This window comes from Chrysemys picta, chromosome 6 (assembly GCF_011386835.1).
Source record: "Chrysemys picta bellii isolate R12L10 chromosome 6, ASM1138683v2, whole genome shotgun sequence".
NCBI classification, from domain to species: Eukaryota; Metazoa; Chordata; order Testudines; family Emydidae; genus Chrysemys; species Chrysemys picta.
In genome coordinates, this window is record NC_088796.1 from 12,304,551 (window position 1) to 12,322,500 (window position 17,950).

The 17,950-nt window shown below is 45.8% G+C and overlaps 1 protein-coding gene and 1 long non-coding RNA gene across 17 annotated transcripts in view; one reads left to right on the forward strand and one right to left on the reverse strand.

The window, feature by feature from the left end:
• Positions 1-1,723: 1,723 nt before the first annotated feature.
• Positions 1,724-17,950, forward strand: part of LOC101941054 (urea transporter 2) — a 39,853-nt gene continuing 23,626 nt past the window's right edge. The window contains exons 1-3 of one of the 12 annotated variants that reach the window (XM_065549952.1): positions 1,724-1,813; positions 15,342-15,413; positions 17,388-17,566. In XM_065549952.1, the coding sequence (XP_065406024.1) occupies positions 17,393-17,566 (174 nt within the window). In that variant the 5' untranslated portion in view covers positions 1,724-1,813; positions 15,342-15,413; positions 17,388-17,392. The other 11 variants (XM_065549960.1, XM_065549951.1, XM_065549954.1 and 8 more) reach the window with 11 other exon arrangements.
• The window catches only part of LOC135972335 (uncharacterized), an 81,686-nt gene continuing 70,828 nt past the window's right edge, over positions 7,093-17,950 (reverse strand). For 2 of the 5 annotated variants that reach the window (XR_010588756.1, XR_010588755.1), the window contains 2 exons: positions 10,454-10,497; positions 7,093-10,091 (listed from right to left, as the gene is read on the reverse strand). This is a non-coding gene — a long non-coding RNA (uncharacterized LOC135972335). Of the gene's footprint in view, positions 10,092-10,453; positions 10,498-14,492; positions 15,347-17,950 lie in introns of those variants that run through there. The other 3 variants (XR_010588752.1, XR_010588754.1, XR_010588753.1) reach the window with 3 other exon arrangements.

Sequence of the window (17,950 nt, forward strand, 5' to 3'; positions counted from 1 at the left end):
ATCATTATCTAATCTGACTTCCTCCATGACCCAGGCCACAGACTTTCACCAAGGCCCAGGATCTTAAAGGTATTAAGGCATTGCAACACCTACCCCCTAGGCAGCCTGCTGCCCTCTGGCGTTCTCAGCCCAGAGCTGGGTGCCCAGGCTCTCCATTCATTGCATGGGGAGAGTTAGCCAGCCAGGCAGGGATCCTCAAAAGCCAACCAGCTGAATTGGGAGCCACCTACGGTAGCCAGGAATGCAATGCCAAGAAGACAGGCTTAGCTGGCTGAGCTGGTGCATCTGGTCGATGGGCTGGAGATAGGTATCTCCCTCTGCTCAGGAGCCTCTCCTGGAGCTAGGACCGACGCCAGATCAGACACTTAGGTAGCCCATGTCCTACCAGCCGAAATGTCTCCCTCTCTCGCTCTCTCTTCCTCCACTCCACCCCTCCTCTCACCTCTCTCATGCACGCCTTGCATTTCCCCCTTCCTACAGCTGTCTTTTGTGTGGGTGCTGGGCTCCTTCCCTCCCCCATCCATCAGCAGCTTGAGTCCGGCCCGCCTGCTGCCAGGTCTGACCGGTAGAAAGTTAAAATGCCGACCAGCAGAAAGTTAGGGGGCTTAGGTGTTTATGAGGTTAGGCAATGGCTCTGAAAATGCCAGTGGTACTGAAATGGTGGAGTTAGGCACCTAGGGCCTTTCTGGCTCTAGCCACAAGTGTTTCCTGCATCAACTCTATGCTGTATGGCTGAGCAAAAACTGATCTTTTCAGACAACACCCAGTCTTGCTTTAAAGACCTCGCGTGACAACTAGGTAAGTTGTTCCAGTGGTTAATTATGCTCATTGTGCACCATATTTCTAGTCTAAATTCCTTAAACTTCAGCTTCCAGCCACTGGATCTTGTTAATTCTTAGTCTGTTAGATGGAAGAACTGGCTACTGTCGGAAATCTCTTCCCTCTGAAGGAATATATAGACCATGATCAAGCTACTCTTTGATAAGATCTTCTATTTGATAGTTAAACAGCTAGAGTCTTGCAAAGACATGTATTACAGGTATGTGATCATTCTTGCAGCTCTTTTCTGAACCCTTTCCAGTTTGTCACGCTCCCTTTTAAAGTGTGCCTCCGCCCCCCCCCCCCGCAAGACCTGAACATGGTATGCCCGAATTAGCCCTAGAGATTTTTGTTCAGATGAACTTGACAAGGACGCTTGTGAACATTTTGCTGAGAAGTGCATTTCCTCTTTGATTCTCCTTAATGCTAATTAGCCGTCTAGTAGCATAGGGGGTCTGGGGTCATTCTGCAGGGGCAGTCCAAAGGAATGAGGGAGGGGGTTGCAGCACCTTTGTACTCTACCACATAGTACCTAGGAGGCCTGGGGCAGTGAAAATATAATATAGACAGCCTGCTTTATATTACACCATTAGCCAGGTTTGCATCTGAACACCCCCAAAATGTGGGAAGTACAAAGGTGGCTTAGAGGTCAGCTCCTGGAACAGAGTTTTCGGGGTCAAATTCTTTATATGAGGACCATCCGCCCAAATCCTTTTTCTTCCTGTGAGCGCCTGGTGTTTGTTGAACAGGAAAGAAAAAGAAAGGGCTCAAAAGGAGTAACAAACTATGAGAAAAGGCAAACAAAATTATTACTGGGCACTTCCTAGAAAAACATCACACTATCTTATGTAACACATGTGCTGTGAGACACAGCTTCAGTTGATCGCACAGTCTGGCATTGTCCCAAGGATGGTGCCTGGGGGATTAAGCAGAGAGCAGCTCACACTGATGAATTGAAGCTGACAACTGCGAGCATAGACCCAGCTAAGAAAAAGTAAGAGCATTCTACCGTTAAAAATGTCTTCGTCAGAATACGGTGCATGTGATTCGTAGGCATCCCAGGGATGGGCATCTATAATATATATAAATAGAATGCCCTCCTTTCAGTTACTGCAGTGCAAGAGCTTGTATTTCTACAGATTAGGACACAAAGCAAGAAAACCAGATGTGGTCTATACTTCAACTACAAGCTGGTGAGCTCGATGCAGGGATCCCTGGGTGAGATACTATGGTCTGTGTTCTTCTGACTAGATAATCACAATGGTCTTTTGTGGCCTTAAAATCTATGAAACTGGGGCTTTAATTCATGTGAAAGATATCTAAGCAGAGCTGGTTGGAATTTTACATCTGAAACAAAGCATGTCAGAGAATGCTGATTCATCTAACATGAAACCTTCAGTAAATCAAAGTCGGGGTTCCATGGAAAACCTGTCAGCTCATTGGGGTGCTCAGGACCTCCGTTTTCCAGGGAATACAGCTCTGAGGGGACTTCCAGTGCTTTCACGCTCCCTGCCATAGCGTTAGGAACCGGACGCCCTGGGGTGGGCTCCCAGGATCAGCTCTCCTAGGGCAAATCCACCATGCAGACTGCCCCCCCGATAACAACAACCATGAAATTCACAAGAATGTACGTTTCTCTCAGCAGCTGTGGGGAGTAGCTTTTGTGTCAGAAGCACCATGTGTCAGTGTTTCTTAAATGAATTTGTTTTCGAGATTTCCAGTTTGCAGGAAATGTTAAAAAAAAATTACAATAATAGATTTATTCCCTTTGGCACTGAACCAAAGCAAAATTTCCTTTGAACTGCAAATCCTGCATTTTGGCAAGCTCTAGATCTAAGTTCATGGGGTTTTCACTGTCCTTTCTTGCACTATTCACCCTTTTTAGATTCCCCTCTGGTACCCTCTTTCTACCTTTCACAACTATGTATGTTTGCCTTATAAACGTCTCAAAAATGCCAATGTTCCACTATGCTAGATTCCTCCCACAGGCCAGGGGGTCCCAGTGGAAAAAATAACTTGAATTTCTCAAGTGACTAGGAAAAACCCAGTTCACAAAATAAAGGTCGTAAGTGTGCTAAGCACTTAGAGCAGAAGCGCCGCATGTTACAGGATTGGGCTCCTGGAATGCTGCTGAGAAGCAGATATGAGCCCAGCGCAGTTTCATATGGCCTTAGAATTTGGGGTTAGGGTGGGAAGGTTTCAAAAGCCAAATCCATATATCGTAACTGGTTCTTATCATTGGACTTGACCAAAGTGAAATCCTGGCTCCAATTCCCTCCCCAGGCTTGGGGGTGTTGGATGGTTCCAATTTGGGCAGTTGACGCCCCTCTCTGCTAAGAAGCCATCTACGCTGATGTGTGTTTTGATGCATTAACATGCACAATCATTTATTTCTTGGACAAAGTGTTACCACAGAAACAGCCAGTTCAGACTCCTCCGGATTCTTCTTTAGTGACCTAAAAGGCAAAGTAGCCCAATTAACTAATTGAATTTTAATGTGGAGTGGAAAAGCGTACGAAAGATGGGGTTTCTTAAGATATTTGGCAAGAAACCAAGACAAAAGGTGGAGCAGGTGGCTACTGTCTAGCATTTCTTTCCAGTCCACAGTGTAACCTGAAATGGTAGGAGGAGTGCTCAAATTTGTTGCGTTATGATAGGAGCTGTTCTGGCTATATAAACTGGTGGGGCACTTGTTCTACTATCACTAGCTCAGCACACATTCTTTAATAGATAGTCAGATACTGCATAGCAACAGCTGCCTTGCTGGACTCAGCTGGAAGGTAAGAAGAGTTTGTTTTAATGCAGAGCTTGAATTTTTTACGTATCTGTGCATTTTCCCCGCGAATAGGAAAATACAGACAGTTAAAAAAAACTCTTGAATGGAAGTAAATGAAAGTAAATAAAGCAGATTAGAGTAAGTGAAACAGCACCCGGGGACTGCCTCAACCATATTCATTACCAGCGGTTTTCTGCTCGGCACTGTAATTACATTTATTAACTCGACTGACTGTACCTTTGATAAATGCATCGTTTCTCTCTTGTCTGTTCTGTTTACCGCCTTTTAATTTTGCAAATGAAAAATGACAAGCTAAAACTGTCAGGATCAACTGTGATAGCAAAGCCAGAGATATTCTAATATTGGACAGATCTTTGCAAGTTGAACGATGGGTAGATTTAATGAGTGTTTGATTGTCACAGTTGAGCTACATTTGAAATGTGTGTTTTAAGAAGGCATTTATCTATGAGCAATGTGCTGGAATTTTTAAAAGGCAGCAGGTTTAAAACAAAGAAAAGGAAGTACTACTTCACACAACACACAGTCAACTTGTGGAACTCATTGCCAGGGTATGTTGTGAAGGCCAAAACTATAATTGGGTTCAAAAAAGAACTACATAAGTTCACGGAGGATTGGATCATCAATGGTTACTAGCTGCGATGGTCAGGGATGCAATCCGATGTGCTGAGTGTTCCTAGTCTCTGATTGCCGAAAGCTGGGCATGATTGACAGGGGATGTATCACTGGATGATTGCTTGTTCTGTTCATTCCCTCTGAAGCAATTGGCATTGGCCATTGTCGGAAGACAGGATACTGGGCTAGATGGACCATTGGTCTGACCCAGTCTGGCCGTTCTTATGGGAAATCACCAAACACCAATTTAACCATAAATTCCTTTATTAAATCCAAAGGCCAAATGATACTTTATGCAGTAGCTCTAAATATATCTAAGAACCTAAAAATGAGCAGTGACTACACCCAATACAGTAACAGAGTATTCTTAAGTATGTGATTAGTATTCTTACAAATAGGTCAGACCTTGGGCTGACCCTCTCATTCTGGTGTACTCCAGCCAGTACTCGGGTTTACCATGGCGCCACTGGCACCATAGTGCCGGGCGCAGGCTCCAAAGGGGCCCTGGCTCAGCCCGCTCTGCTTGGGCTACAAGGCCCTGAACACTCTTTTCTGCCCCGCCCCGCCCATTGCTCTCTCCTGCGGGGGCAGACGCTTGGTCCTGCTAGCTCTTGGGGCTCCGCCTGCACCGCGTCTTCTCCTGAGCACACCATGTTCCCACCCCTTCCCCTCCCTCCCAGCACTTCCCCCGCCGCCAAACAGCTTTTGCCAGAGCTCTGGGAGGCAGGGAGAGGAGCGCTGCACCCTAACTCCCTCCAAGACCCTGCACCCCTGCCCTGACTCCTGCACCCCCCTCACACATCCAGCCCCTGCCCTGACTCCTGCACCCCCCTCACACACACCCAGCCCCTGCCCTGACTCTTGCACCCCCCTCACACACACCCAGCCCCCTGCCCTGACTCCTGCACCCCCCTCACACATCCAGCCCCTGCCCTGACTCCTGCACCCCCCTCACACACACCCAGCCCCTGCCCTGACTCCTGCACCCCCCTCACACACACACAGCCCCTGCCCTGACTCCTGCACCCCCCTCACACACACCCAGCCCCTGCCCTGACTCTTGCACCCCCCTCACACACACCCAGCCCCCTGCCCTGACTCCTGAACCCCCCTCACACACACCCAGCCCCCTGCCCTGACTCCTGCACCCCCCTCACACACACCCAGCCCCCTGCCCTGACTCCTGCACCCCCCTCACACACACCCAGCCCCTGCCCTGACTCCTGCACCCCCCTCACACACACCCAGCCCCTGCCCTGACTCCTGCACCCCCCTCACACACACCCAGCCCCCTGCCCTGACTCCTGCACCCCCCTCACACACACCCAGCCCCTGCCCTGACTCCTGCACCCCCCTCACACACACCCAGCCCCCTGCCCTGACTCCTGCACCCCCCTCACACACCCAGCCCCTGCCCTGACTCCTGCACCCCCCTCACACACACCCAGCCCCCTGCCCTGACTCCTGCACCCCCCTCACACACACACACATCCATGACCCCAGCCCTGACTCCTGCGCCGGCCCACATCCCCACCTACACACCTCGCACCAAACAGGAGTTGCCCCAAGTAAGTGCTCCACACGCCAACCTCCTGCCCCAACCCTGAGCCCCCTCCCTCATCCTAACTCCCTCCCAGACCCTGCACCACCAATATTTGGAAAGATCATTAAGTGGTCCACCGAGACCCCCAGCGATTTTTCAAGTGGTCTGTGAAAAAATAAGTTAGACTACAAAACAATCAAAGTACCGCACTTTATTTCCATTTACTTGATCAGTTGGCAAGAGCAAACAGGATAAATGCCCGTTTTTGTCAAAAAAGTCAGGATGGCAGGGACAGAGCTTAAAAAGAGAACTGTCCCGGCCAAACAGGGATGTATGGTCACCTATCTCCAGGCAAGTGGGTCTTGAGGGAGTCCGGCCAGGACGGGGGCAGCCTTAGCCTGGCTAATCACGCCACTCCCGAGAGGCCGGAGTGATTCCCCAGCCTGGCACTGGACTGGCCCTGGCCACGCTGTCAGCTCAGCCTGACAGACGCTGTCACCTTCCAGCAGGGCTGGTGAGTGTGGCCAGGGGGCAGGGAGTGGGTCTCTGGAGGTGTGGGGAGGTCTGTGTGTTGGGATGCTGGGCAGTGGGGGGCTGAGTAGGGTGCTGTGTAGTTGTGGTGGTGGGCTGTGGGGAAGTGCATTGGGCAGTGTGGTGCAGCTCTGTGGAGGTACTGGGCAGCAGGGGGTGCAAGCCTCTGTGCTTTTGTGGTGGAGGGTCTGTGTGGGGGACTGATGGGCATAGCAGTTCCAGGGGACACTGGGCATAGGGAGTCAGGGGCTGTGTGGCATGGCATGGGCCCACCCCCGAGGGGAAGGGGCATGCTGGCAGCACAGGGCTGGGCGGGCCAGTGTGCGTCTGGCAACTGCAGGTTTGTATACAGTGCCCTTGCACTGGGCTGGGTGGAGCGGGGCCAGGCCCACCATGCTATGCCCCATTGCCCCTGGTTGGCCCCTTGCTCCTTTGCCCCAATGGGGGCCCACAAATATGTTTGGCGCTGGGCCCACAAAAGGTTAATCCGGCCCTGACTCCAGCATGATCAGGTAGGGTCTGACCAAGAACTTTCAGATTCATGGCTCTCTTTATACCCTTCAGCTAACTTGATAGCTTTAACAAAAACCCAGTTTGAGGCAGTTTATCCTTGCCGCTTTTCTTCCTCCAAGCCTCCCTTTCTTGTCTTCTCCCCCCATTCTTGCTTGCCAGCAGAACAGTGGAAAAGTTTGGGCTTGTTTCTTTGAAGACAATTTTCCTTTGTCTTGTTCGTGCAGCTCTTTGTTAGTTTTGGAATCAGACATTCTTCCCACATTACAAATTACACTAATTATTCTCACGGCATTCTTTTATTTGCTTTTTGAGGCCCTCTCCGTATTAGCCAGAATCCATAAAGCAATTACATTATTTTCTTAACCAAACTTATGCTAACTCTAATTGTTTAATTTCATAATTATCCTACATTCACCACTTTAAAACTCTACATAGTACATGGGATTTACTACATTAAGCATTTTAAACATACATCTATGATTTTGCAACATCTTGTACAACTAATAAACTTGACAATACAAAATCAAGATTACAATTATGCTGATAACTATCACAGCTTTGAATGATAATCTTCACAATGGATGTAATTCCACTTTGCATGCTTGGTCCCACAAGGTGGAGCTAGTTAATTGCCAAATTCTCTGTGCCTGGCTTTTAAGATCCAGGTTCAAGTGAAGATAGAACGCCCAAACTTGGGTATTGTTTTTAAAGCATCCTCCTGTAACCTGAAGTCAGCCTGTCATTCAGTTACATTACGGAAAATGGGTTTGGGATGTAAAGTCTTTCCATTTATCACTGCAGTGAATTTTGGTGGGGTACAAAACATTGGCCAATCAGAATTACAATTTTTGGATCTATACCAAAAGTGGTTATTTCCAGCCACCAAGCAACATTTACCATTCCCAGCATAAGTACTTCACCAGTTCCTCAGCATCTCAACCGTACTGTGCAGTATGGAGAGTGCTCCTGCAGCGTGAACTCACACGCCAGCAGCTCTGTTGATAAGACATTACACGGGCATATGTAGGTGTCTCCCAGGTGCAAGCAACAGGACAAGGGGAGGGATAGCTCAGTGGTTTGAGTATTGGCCTACTAAACCCAGCATTGTGAGTTCAATCCTTGAGGGGGCCATTTAGGGATCTGGGGCAAAAATCTGTCTGGGGATGGGCCCTGCTTTGAGCTGGGGGTTGGACTAAATGACCTCTTGAGGTCCCTTCCAACCCTGATACTCTATTCTAGGGCTTTCCAGATCTTGTCCTTATCTCACAACAGTATTTGAGGAGGAAAAACAAACTCTTTTCCAACTTTATAAGTTACCGTATCTTCCAGTACTCCAAGAGGTATAACAAGGGTTTGAATGACCTGATGTTCTGCAATTTCTGGGATGGATAGCGTAGGTGGGATAAGGAGTCCTGTATTCTTTTCATGGTATTGGAGCCTGGAGAGGTTTTGTTGTTATAGTTTTACACCAATCCGGCTCATCACATTTTCCGTTTCTCTGGGGTTATAAAAGAGGGCAATTTCCCTTATTCCATATCAGTGAGAGTGGCCTTGGTTTTGTCTAGTACATTCTCTCCCGGCATAGAACAGGGTATGGCCCTGGCCATTGCCCCGTTTTGATAACCTTAATTGGTTTGGTTAACTTGTTCATTGACTTTGTGCTGTACTTCCTTAAACAAACTGCATATTATATACATTCAGAAGTTATTGATTAATGAGTTCTTTCCTGTGCTCACTCCTCGGGCTCAGGATGTCCTGGCGTTGGAATGCTTGGTCATGTTCCCACCAGGGCTCAATGGCTGTCTGGTTTCAGATTGATGCGCTGGCTCCAAACCACCCTGCTACATCACTGGAAGATAGGCTCCATCGGCCTCGCCTTTGAATTGCTTCGGGTGCCTTTACTTCTGCATTTGTCTCAACAAAGTCTTCCCAATAGTCCTTTATCATTTTGCCCTACAATTAGCCGAGCTCCGGTCGACAGAATCCTTTTGGCAAAGGCAATGAAATCAAATTAAACAAAGCGGTACATGTCTACATTGAACATCATTGTATAGCACTTCTTTAAGGGGCCTTAAAACCAATCCATTACCGGGTCCTGCCTCTGCCTTGAAGCACTCTGAGTTTTTCTTTTCAATGTACCTTTGTGCCACCCTTATTTCTACCCTTTTCGATACCCAGAAAGGTACATATTGATAAGCCCTTGTTTGCGTAAACTTTACAGGAAACATAAAACCTGTATAATGCCCCTCAGGCCTAGCATACCCATATGGAAAATTCAAGGTACCATTCCCTAAATAGGGATTGATGCAACGACTGTCAATTCTTACACAATTATCATGGTTTGCTTGTTCTTAGACTACTTACAGAATTGCATGCGATATCTAGTGGCATTGTTTATTTCACCCCACCACTGACCTGGATTTCTGGCCCTCACCTCAGTGACAGAGACTTCCTCAGATCCCCAAACTTAGATTGTTATTTCTGTGTTTATTGAGTTGCATTTTCCACAGACCGCAGTAGTAGACCTTTTATGCGCGATGACACCAACTTCGCCATACACTGACAGTAGCCTTAAAAATCCAACCCAATTTCTGGTGTTCCCTTCATGGGAACCTTTGTGCAACTTTAACTGAGTAGCAGGTAGCCATCGATCCTTGCTTTTAGGTCCTGCTTCTATTTGTACCAAATATACTGCAGGGCTGAGATTTTGTATTATATAGTATGGACTTCTCCATCCAGATGCCAAAAATGGGGGGGTCGTCTGGGGTTAACTGCACCATCATTCTGTCCCCTGCTTGCCCATCTACATTTTGGGCTTGTTTGTTAAAGCGTGCCCTCATTTTGGCATGATCCTGCCCCCGCTGCTGTGCAATAGACACATTCATGTCTCATAAATTTTCTCCCAGCCGTCTAACTGGCTGAGCTGTGACCAACCCTTCCTTCATTAGGTTTGGCAACGGGGTCAGTGAACAAATGTTCCGGGAGTCTCATCTCTCCACCCATCCTGGCAATAAAAGGAGTGACACCGGCTGGTTTACTTTGGCTTCCCCCTTAAATCCATAAGAATCAAAGGCCACTTTTCACCCTAGTCTTTGCCTGATTCACACACCACATTGTTTTGATTGTTCTGTTTGTCCTTTCCACTAAGCCAGAAGCCTGGGGCTGGTAGAGTATGTGACATTTTTGCTCTTTTTCCAGCATGACGAATGCACCTTTCATTACCTTCCCTGTGAAAGTTGTTCCTCGATCACCGTCTACGGCCTGGGACATTCCCACCTAGAAAAGACATGCTCTGCCAATAGTCTGGCTGTAACAGGTGCAGTGGCTTTTCTAGTATGCAAGGCTTCTATCCGTTTAGTAAAGGCATCAACAATCACAGGCTATGGCTACACTACAGCGCTTACAGATGTGCCACTGTAGCACTGCCAGTGCAGATGCTCTAAGTCAATGAACAATAGCTTTCCCACCAACGTAGCGCTATCCACACCAACGCTTAGGTCAATGTCACTTATGTCACTCCGGGGGGGGGGGTGGCTTATTCACACCCCTGCATGACATAGCTTAGACCGTCTTAAGCTGTTGTGTGTACATAGCCACAAGTAAATATTGGTTGCTGCTTCTTGTAAATGGTAACTCACCTGCACAATTGGCAATCTTTCCAAGGATCCCTGAAGTGCTGGGCCTAGATAAATCCAAATAAATACGTTTTGTATTCCTTGGTGGATTGTTTTTAGCACAAAACATGAAGTTTTACTATTGGGCCACCTTACTTAGTCGCTGATAAGTGGCATCAGCGTTTTGGTGGGCCCCCCAATGGCACATCATGCACCAGTCTTAACATTTCCCTTTGAAGGGGCAATGGTGGAATCCAGACCGGGTCATGTAAATCATCCCCTTCACTAAGCAACAAGTTTTCCCTGACAAGGAGTCATTTACCCTTCAGCTGGTTTAGCTCCCCGTGAGTTACTTTGGGTGTAAAAGCGGATAGGCCTGGATCAGACTCTTGCAATGTTACTAAATCACTGTTTGCTGCTTGTGCTCAGGTGGTACCAGCAAGGACTGGCTAATTAGGGGCCAGAACACTCCTCTGGAGCACCATCAATTAATAGTCCCATGCTGGCAAAGGTGAGGGTTCTTTAAGAGGACAGACTGCAGTTTGCTGCTCTCAGCAGCCAGCATCTGTGTTAAACTAGGACTAGATACTGGCCCGGCGTTACAGTTTCACATGTCCCAAGCCCACCCGACATCTGAAACGTGTCCCGGCCCACCGCACAGCCAATACGTGTTTTTCACAGAGGTTCTACTGCTTTTCACCTCCCGTTGAGTACTCTGGAAGCATAAGCAATAGGGTTTTCTCTGCCGTGATAGATAGGCCTGAGTGAACACGGCTGAAATGGCTGGGTCCCTGGTTGCTACAAATAGTCCAGAAGGTTTTATATAATTTGGGGCACTAGGGGCTGGAGCTGGTGTCACCTCTTTGAAAAGATACACTACCTAGATATGTATTCCATTCCCACTCCATTCCCACTCTAGCTTTTTCTGCTGCAGCGGGGAGAGGGGTGTGTGCCACAGTGGCTGAGGTAGTCAAGGACAAAAATCCCAACAAAAGCTTGTCATGCCAGTGCTGTTTCTGCGGTAGGGCGGGGCAGCTCCAAAATCACTTTAATATTTTGTTTGTCTCACGCAGTGTTTCCCAAACTTGTTCCGCTGCTTGTGCAGGGAAAGCCCCTGGTGGGCCTGGCTGGTTTGTTTGTTAACCAGACGCATCCGCAGGTCCGGCCGATCGCGGCTCCTACTGGCCCACGGTTCACCGCTCCAGGCCAATGGGGGCTGCGGGAAGTGGCGCGGGCCGAGAGACATATTGGCCGCCGCTTCCAGCAGCTCCCATTGGCCTGGAGCAGCGAATCGTGGCCAGTGGGAGCTGCGATCGGCGGGACCTGCAGACGCGACAAGTAAACAAACCGGCCCGGCCCGGCAGGGGCTTTCCCTACACAAGCGGCCTCCCAAGTTTGGGAAAGTTTGGTCTAGAGCTTGCTGACTGGGTTGCGGGGTGGTTAATCCCAGGAAGGAAACCTCCTACTTCACTAGCTGGGCGTTTTTCTGGGTTTAGCTTGAGTTGAACTTTCATCAAAATCTTAAATAGGGCTTCCAATACTTTTAAATGGCTTTCCCTGTCAGTAGGCTGCACCAGCATATCATCCACACGTTGCACAACGTTTTCTTCATAGGTTTAACTCTAATTAGTTGACGTTGTTTTCAGTCTAGGGCATTTTAATCTTTTCTACTGTTGCTTTAGTTTCAATATAGTTATTCTTTTTCACTTGCAAAACACCACCATCTAGATTTTTCACTCCCTAACAACATTTACTTTACACCACAGTTAATCAGACTTTTTAGATACGATTTTTCATGGTTAAGCACCATTTTTTTTTTATATTTGCTGATCTTTCTTGGCGCTGGGTTGTGGTTCCAAAGCACACAGCAATCTGAAAAAGAAAGCACGACCTATGATGACTCCTCTCTGGAGCCCTCATGGGACTTTAATTAAGTAGCATGTTTTGTTTACATTTCTTTTACCCCTGCATATGCGGTGGGGAAATGCACATTCCTCCATAATTTACCATATACTGTTTATTTGCTATAACATTATAATAGTCATAGCAATAGTCACATGCAGTATAACTGCTTATTTTGTGCTCACAGAATTTCCATACACCCCTATCAACGTGACTGTCCGATTACTCAGAGCCGCCTTAAGGCCCAGTGTTCCTAATTGCATCGCTTGTGTACCTCACCCCTGCCATTGCTCCAGAAGGGCACTGTCGTTTTAATTTTTCATTCTTCTCCTGCAGCTCGGAACTGCTGTTTTATTACTGAAAATGGATCCAGAGTCTCTCCCCGCTCTCCTGGGTCTGGCTGCCCCTGCCACAGCCATGACCGAGACATTGAACTTTATAAAAACACTGAGATAACCAAAGGGTTAAATGCTAAATAACAAAGCCAAACAACACTAGCTACCTGTGTTTGGCAAAAAACGTCTATCAGGGTTGCAACTTTGAATGAAAGATGCAAATGGATTTTTAGTAGCATTTTTAAAAAGCCAATTCATTTTAAACATACCAAATAGGGTTTTGATAGAATAGAAGTGTTGCTTTAGGTCCTTAAAACCAGGGCCGGCTCCAGGGTTTCGGCCGCCCCATGCAGCCAAAAAAAAAAAAAATCCGCGATCGCGATGGCAATTCGGCGGGAGGTCCTTTGCTCCCAGCAGGCGTGAGGGACCGTCCGCCGAATTGCCACCGAATACCTGGACGTGCCACCCCTCTCCGGAGCGGCCGCCCCAAGCACCTGCTTGCCAGGCTAGTGCCTGGAGTCGGCCCTGCTTAAAACCTTACACAAATATAGTTTCACATTTAAAAAAAAATGTTTGCTTAACATCCCTGGCCCTGCTCTAATTATTTTTACCCAGTTGTTCCCAGATTACATGCCCTTCTTGTACATTCAGAGTCAGTCAAGTGCCAATGGAAAACCCTGATTTCCTTTTAGTGACTTTGACTAAATCGTCCATAGTAAATGATTCAAATCAGACTGTCTCTCTGCCTGTTGTTTATTTACAGTCGATTCCTTTCGGAAAAGGCTCCATTTTCCTTCAGAACAGCTGTAAAGATTCCTGGGAACAAAAGCATAGTGGTAGTAATTTCCAACCCCCCTTCTCCCCAACCTCTCCAATCCTCTCCCGTATAATTTGTTTGACTGCCAGGGCTCCACCCGGCATGACTGTACCGAGTTGTACTGCCATAACTAGGTTTTATTATCAAACCAAGCATTTTCTTCTTCTATCACTTTCATTCTACCATTTCCACACACCCCGAATCTTTAATTCCCTCCAAACTCTGTAGTGTTAACTGGTGCAAAAGCTCCTTTTAACTCCTCACTCTTGTTCCTTAAATCACTTACTTATCTCCCACAGAGAGACACAGTCACCGGACGATTTCTCTCAGCGGCACTGAACTTATTTCTGGGCTTTTTTGCACTCATACGGCAAGGTGGTGCTCTTTGCCCAGACAGACTGAGCCACCACGTACAGTCCCTGAAACACGGCTGCCTTAGTCTGTGCTTTCTTTACCTTCAGATTGCTTAAGAAGGCAATATTGATATTTGTCTCCAGGGTCACCCAAAGGTCTTATTCTTTAAAATTTCAGCGGCATTTAATGAACCGCTGTTGTGCTCTGCCAATAATGTATCTATTTACAGCATTCACCAGACCTTTGCAGGGCTCTTTATGGCATTCAGCAGACCTCGGCCATGCTCTGCCAGGCATTCTTTTACAGTGGTAGCCAAAGTCCCTCCCTCTGTTCCCCTGGTGTTACTGAATTTCTCTTTAGGAGAGAATTCTATACTGGCCCCCGAGGATAGATCGCTACCCCTTCACTCTGGGGGTTTACAGCACCTGAAATTCATGTCCGCGGTCCCTTCATGGATCACCAAAATGTTGGAATAATGAATAATAATATGAGAAATCACCAAACATGAATTTAACCATAAATTCCTTTATTAAATCCAAAGCCCAAATGGTACTTTATGCAGTTGCTCTAAACATGTCTAACAGCCTAAAAATAATCAGTCACCACACCCAATATAGTAACAGAGTATTCTTAAATTTGTGAGCAGTATACTTACAAATAGGCCAAACCTCGGGATGACTATTTCATTCTGGCATATTCCAGCATGATCAGGTAGGGTCTGACCGAGAACCTACAGTTTTATGGCTCTCTTTATACTCTTCAGCTAACTTGTTAGTTTTAGCAAAAACCCAGTTTGAAGCAGTTTAATCCTTGCTAATTCCCTTCCTCCAAGGCCTTCCTTTCTTATTTCTCTCCCCATCCTTGCTTGCTTTGGGCTTGTTTCTTTGAAGACAATTTCCCTTTGTCTTGTTAATGCAGCTTTTTATTTTATTAGTTAGTTTTGGAATCATACATCTTTCCCACACTCCAAGTAATATTAGTTATTATTCTCACGGCTTTCTTTTACTTGCTGGTTGGGGCCTTTTCCCTACTAACCACAAATGATAAAGCAAATACTTTATTTTCTTAACCAAACATAAGCTAACTCTAATTTTCTAATTGTACATTTATCCTACACAGTGGAGCATGTCTAGCAAGCATAATAAATGCATTAGACGCTTGCCAACATTTGGGATTGTGTGTGTGTGCGCACACCCATGCACATCACAAAATATGCATTTTGTACTTAATATTGAGCAACATGAACTTAGATACATGGGAACAGATCTTAATCAACGTCAATGGAGCTACATTTATTTACGCCAGCTCAAAATCTTTCACAATAAAAATCCTGAAGGAAGTGAGATATAATGAATTTAACTGCATGCTGGAATAAAAATGGACCACATGGGGCTTTAACTCCTCTTAAAATTATACAGAAACTTGAAAATCCTCAGGGTCACATTGGCAACAAGAGAAATTCTAGTGTAGAGAAGAGAATACCTGATTACTTTTCTATCTGCAGACTCGTAGGCGAAGATCAACTCCCTCCTCCCCACAAAACACACAGGAGAGAAGTTGGAAATCAGCATTATCTGTGAGTATTGAGCTAATAATTCTAATGAAAGTCTCTGGTCCTTTACCAGCTACAAGTAGATACAAATAAATACAAGTAGTGTATCATAATGTATATTTTCTAATGAATGGACTACTAGATGTACCATTTTATTTCAACATGTGAAATAATATTTACAGCCCATGCCAGATGTCCCACGATTCAAACCGCACCATCCACTTCACCACTCTTCAGCGTTAGTGGGTCACTACTGTAGGTGTGGTGACAGCAGAATGCTATGGTTGCAATGTACAGCAGAATGGAATTAACTTGATTTGGGGAGAGGATACATTTATGCAATACCTAGAGCTCCATTATAAGACATATTGGCTCTGGATAGATGAGAGAGAAAAATCAACTGGCTTCTCATTCACTGCAGAAGAATCACTGCTGTAGCTTAAGTTTTGTACATCAGAAATGCATATAGTTTTTTTTCTTCCGATAGGCTATTTCATTATAACTATGAAATATTTTAACTAAACAGTATTGTTCTTCTAAAAGCTATAATTTACTTAAGGCTACAGTGAGATATCTTACCTAACAGCTCAAAATTCTCAAGGGAAGGGGAATAAAAAAAAAAAAGCAGTTGGAATTATTGTATAATGTAAACAATGCACCTATTTTGTGTAAATCGGCAGTAAATAGAGTAACTCTGTGATGTGACGGGTCAGAATTTGACAGGACAGTTCCTTGCATCCTGATCGCTTTCTAAATGCAGTTCTTGGGTGTTTATCTCTCACTCTTGAGCTGTATAAAGTAAGAGTTGGAGCAGACCCATACATGGAGTTGTATCGTGTTCAAAATGAAACTCCCACAAAATACACATCAGGAATATTCCTTAGCTCATCTACTTTTATTGTAGGTTCTATAGATCAACCAGCCGATTTATTTTTAAATGGTTTCATACCAAACCAGTAAGGAGCACATGTTATAAATTATCATTGTAAATCCATAGAGACTAATGGAGTTACTCTGGATTTACGGTGACATAATCAAGAACAGAATTTAACCCTTAACTGGAATCTTAGCACACACACACACACACACACACACAAAATTCACAGAATCATGAGAACTCAGAGAGAGACAAAAGAAATTGAAGCCAATTACTTCAGTCACATGGCACTGCAGAATTGTCCTCTGATGTACATTTTCCAGTTCCTCCCCACCTCTAATTTAAAATACTCTTTAGAAGAGTGGAAATCAATGTTAATTTTACTTTAATAGCATATTTATTTATTAAAGGACGAACTGCTGGCCTGAGTAACTACCATGAATTCAAGAGACTTACTCTAGATTTACTCCCATGTAACCTACATCAGAATGTGCCCCTGTGAGCGCATTTTTCAACATAAGATTTCATGTCATTACCTTATAGTATCGTAGACTGCAATGAAAACCGCTGTAAGTCTGCAGTGTCATTAAAAACATTCAAAACCAACTCTATCGGCCTCAATTTTTCAATGGGTCAGATCTCACTTTAGCTTTCCTTTGAGTACTAGATGGAGTCATCAAATTTTAGTTTACACCTTGCAGGTTGTACAGAATTCTCTGTCCATTTGGGTAGGGGCAGGGTTGTTGCTGAGGGAGTAGGAGAGAGGCTCATTTTGTTCTTTATTAATGTATTTGTTTATAAGAATATAAAGACCAAATCATACAAGACTCTTGGGCAAAATAAGCTGATTTTCCCATCCTCCAGCAGCAAGCATACTACTAATATCATGGCAAGAAAGCCGGGATACATTACATAGCTATTTTGATAGATGAGCCAGAAATTTGGAAGCCAGGCTGTGATCCTGCATCATTTAAGTCAATGAGAACAGGATCTGGCCCTTAATAATCCCATGACCCTTCCTGAGATTAATCATGAACTCTGCCTATTACATGCCATGCTGCTGTGGGCATGTTTCCTACTGATTTCCTTATGCTTGCCCTTTATCACACATGACACGCTAGGAAGAATGAACGGCTGTTCTCTGAGCGATGTTTGTGACATCTCCAGTAGGCCATTCTTGGCCGACTCGCCTCTTGATGGACACAGGCCTAACGAATCTGAGTATAAGCACCACCTCTGGCCAGCCCACTCTCCAGACCTCCCAGCAAGAGTGCCGCTTTTGGAGATGCTGGAAGACCAGGTAGGCATAGCTTTAATGCAGCCTTCTTCTGAGGATGAAGTTCAGGCCAGGGCAGTGGAAGGGCATGTCCAAACAAATGTCACACTCTCCTCTCACTTTGCCTCGCTACCCGCACAGAGAACTGGGGCAATTTCTCCTCTCAGTTAAGTCCATGAAAATCCAGAGCAATTCCACTCAGTTCAGTGGAGTCCCCCAGATTTACACCTGCACAGTGGAGAGCAGAATTTGTCCCATAAGATAATTGTGTTTAAATTAATTGACTGTCCCCTTAAGCACATGAACTGATAAACAACATAATGACTAGGCCCTATTGGCGTTCACACACACACTCTTACATTTAGAACTCCGCATCTCACTGAGGCTTAAAGGATTAATCTCTAGCCC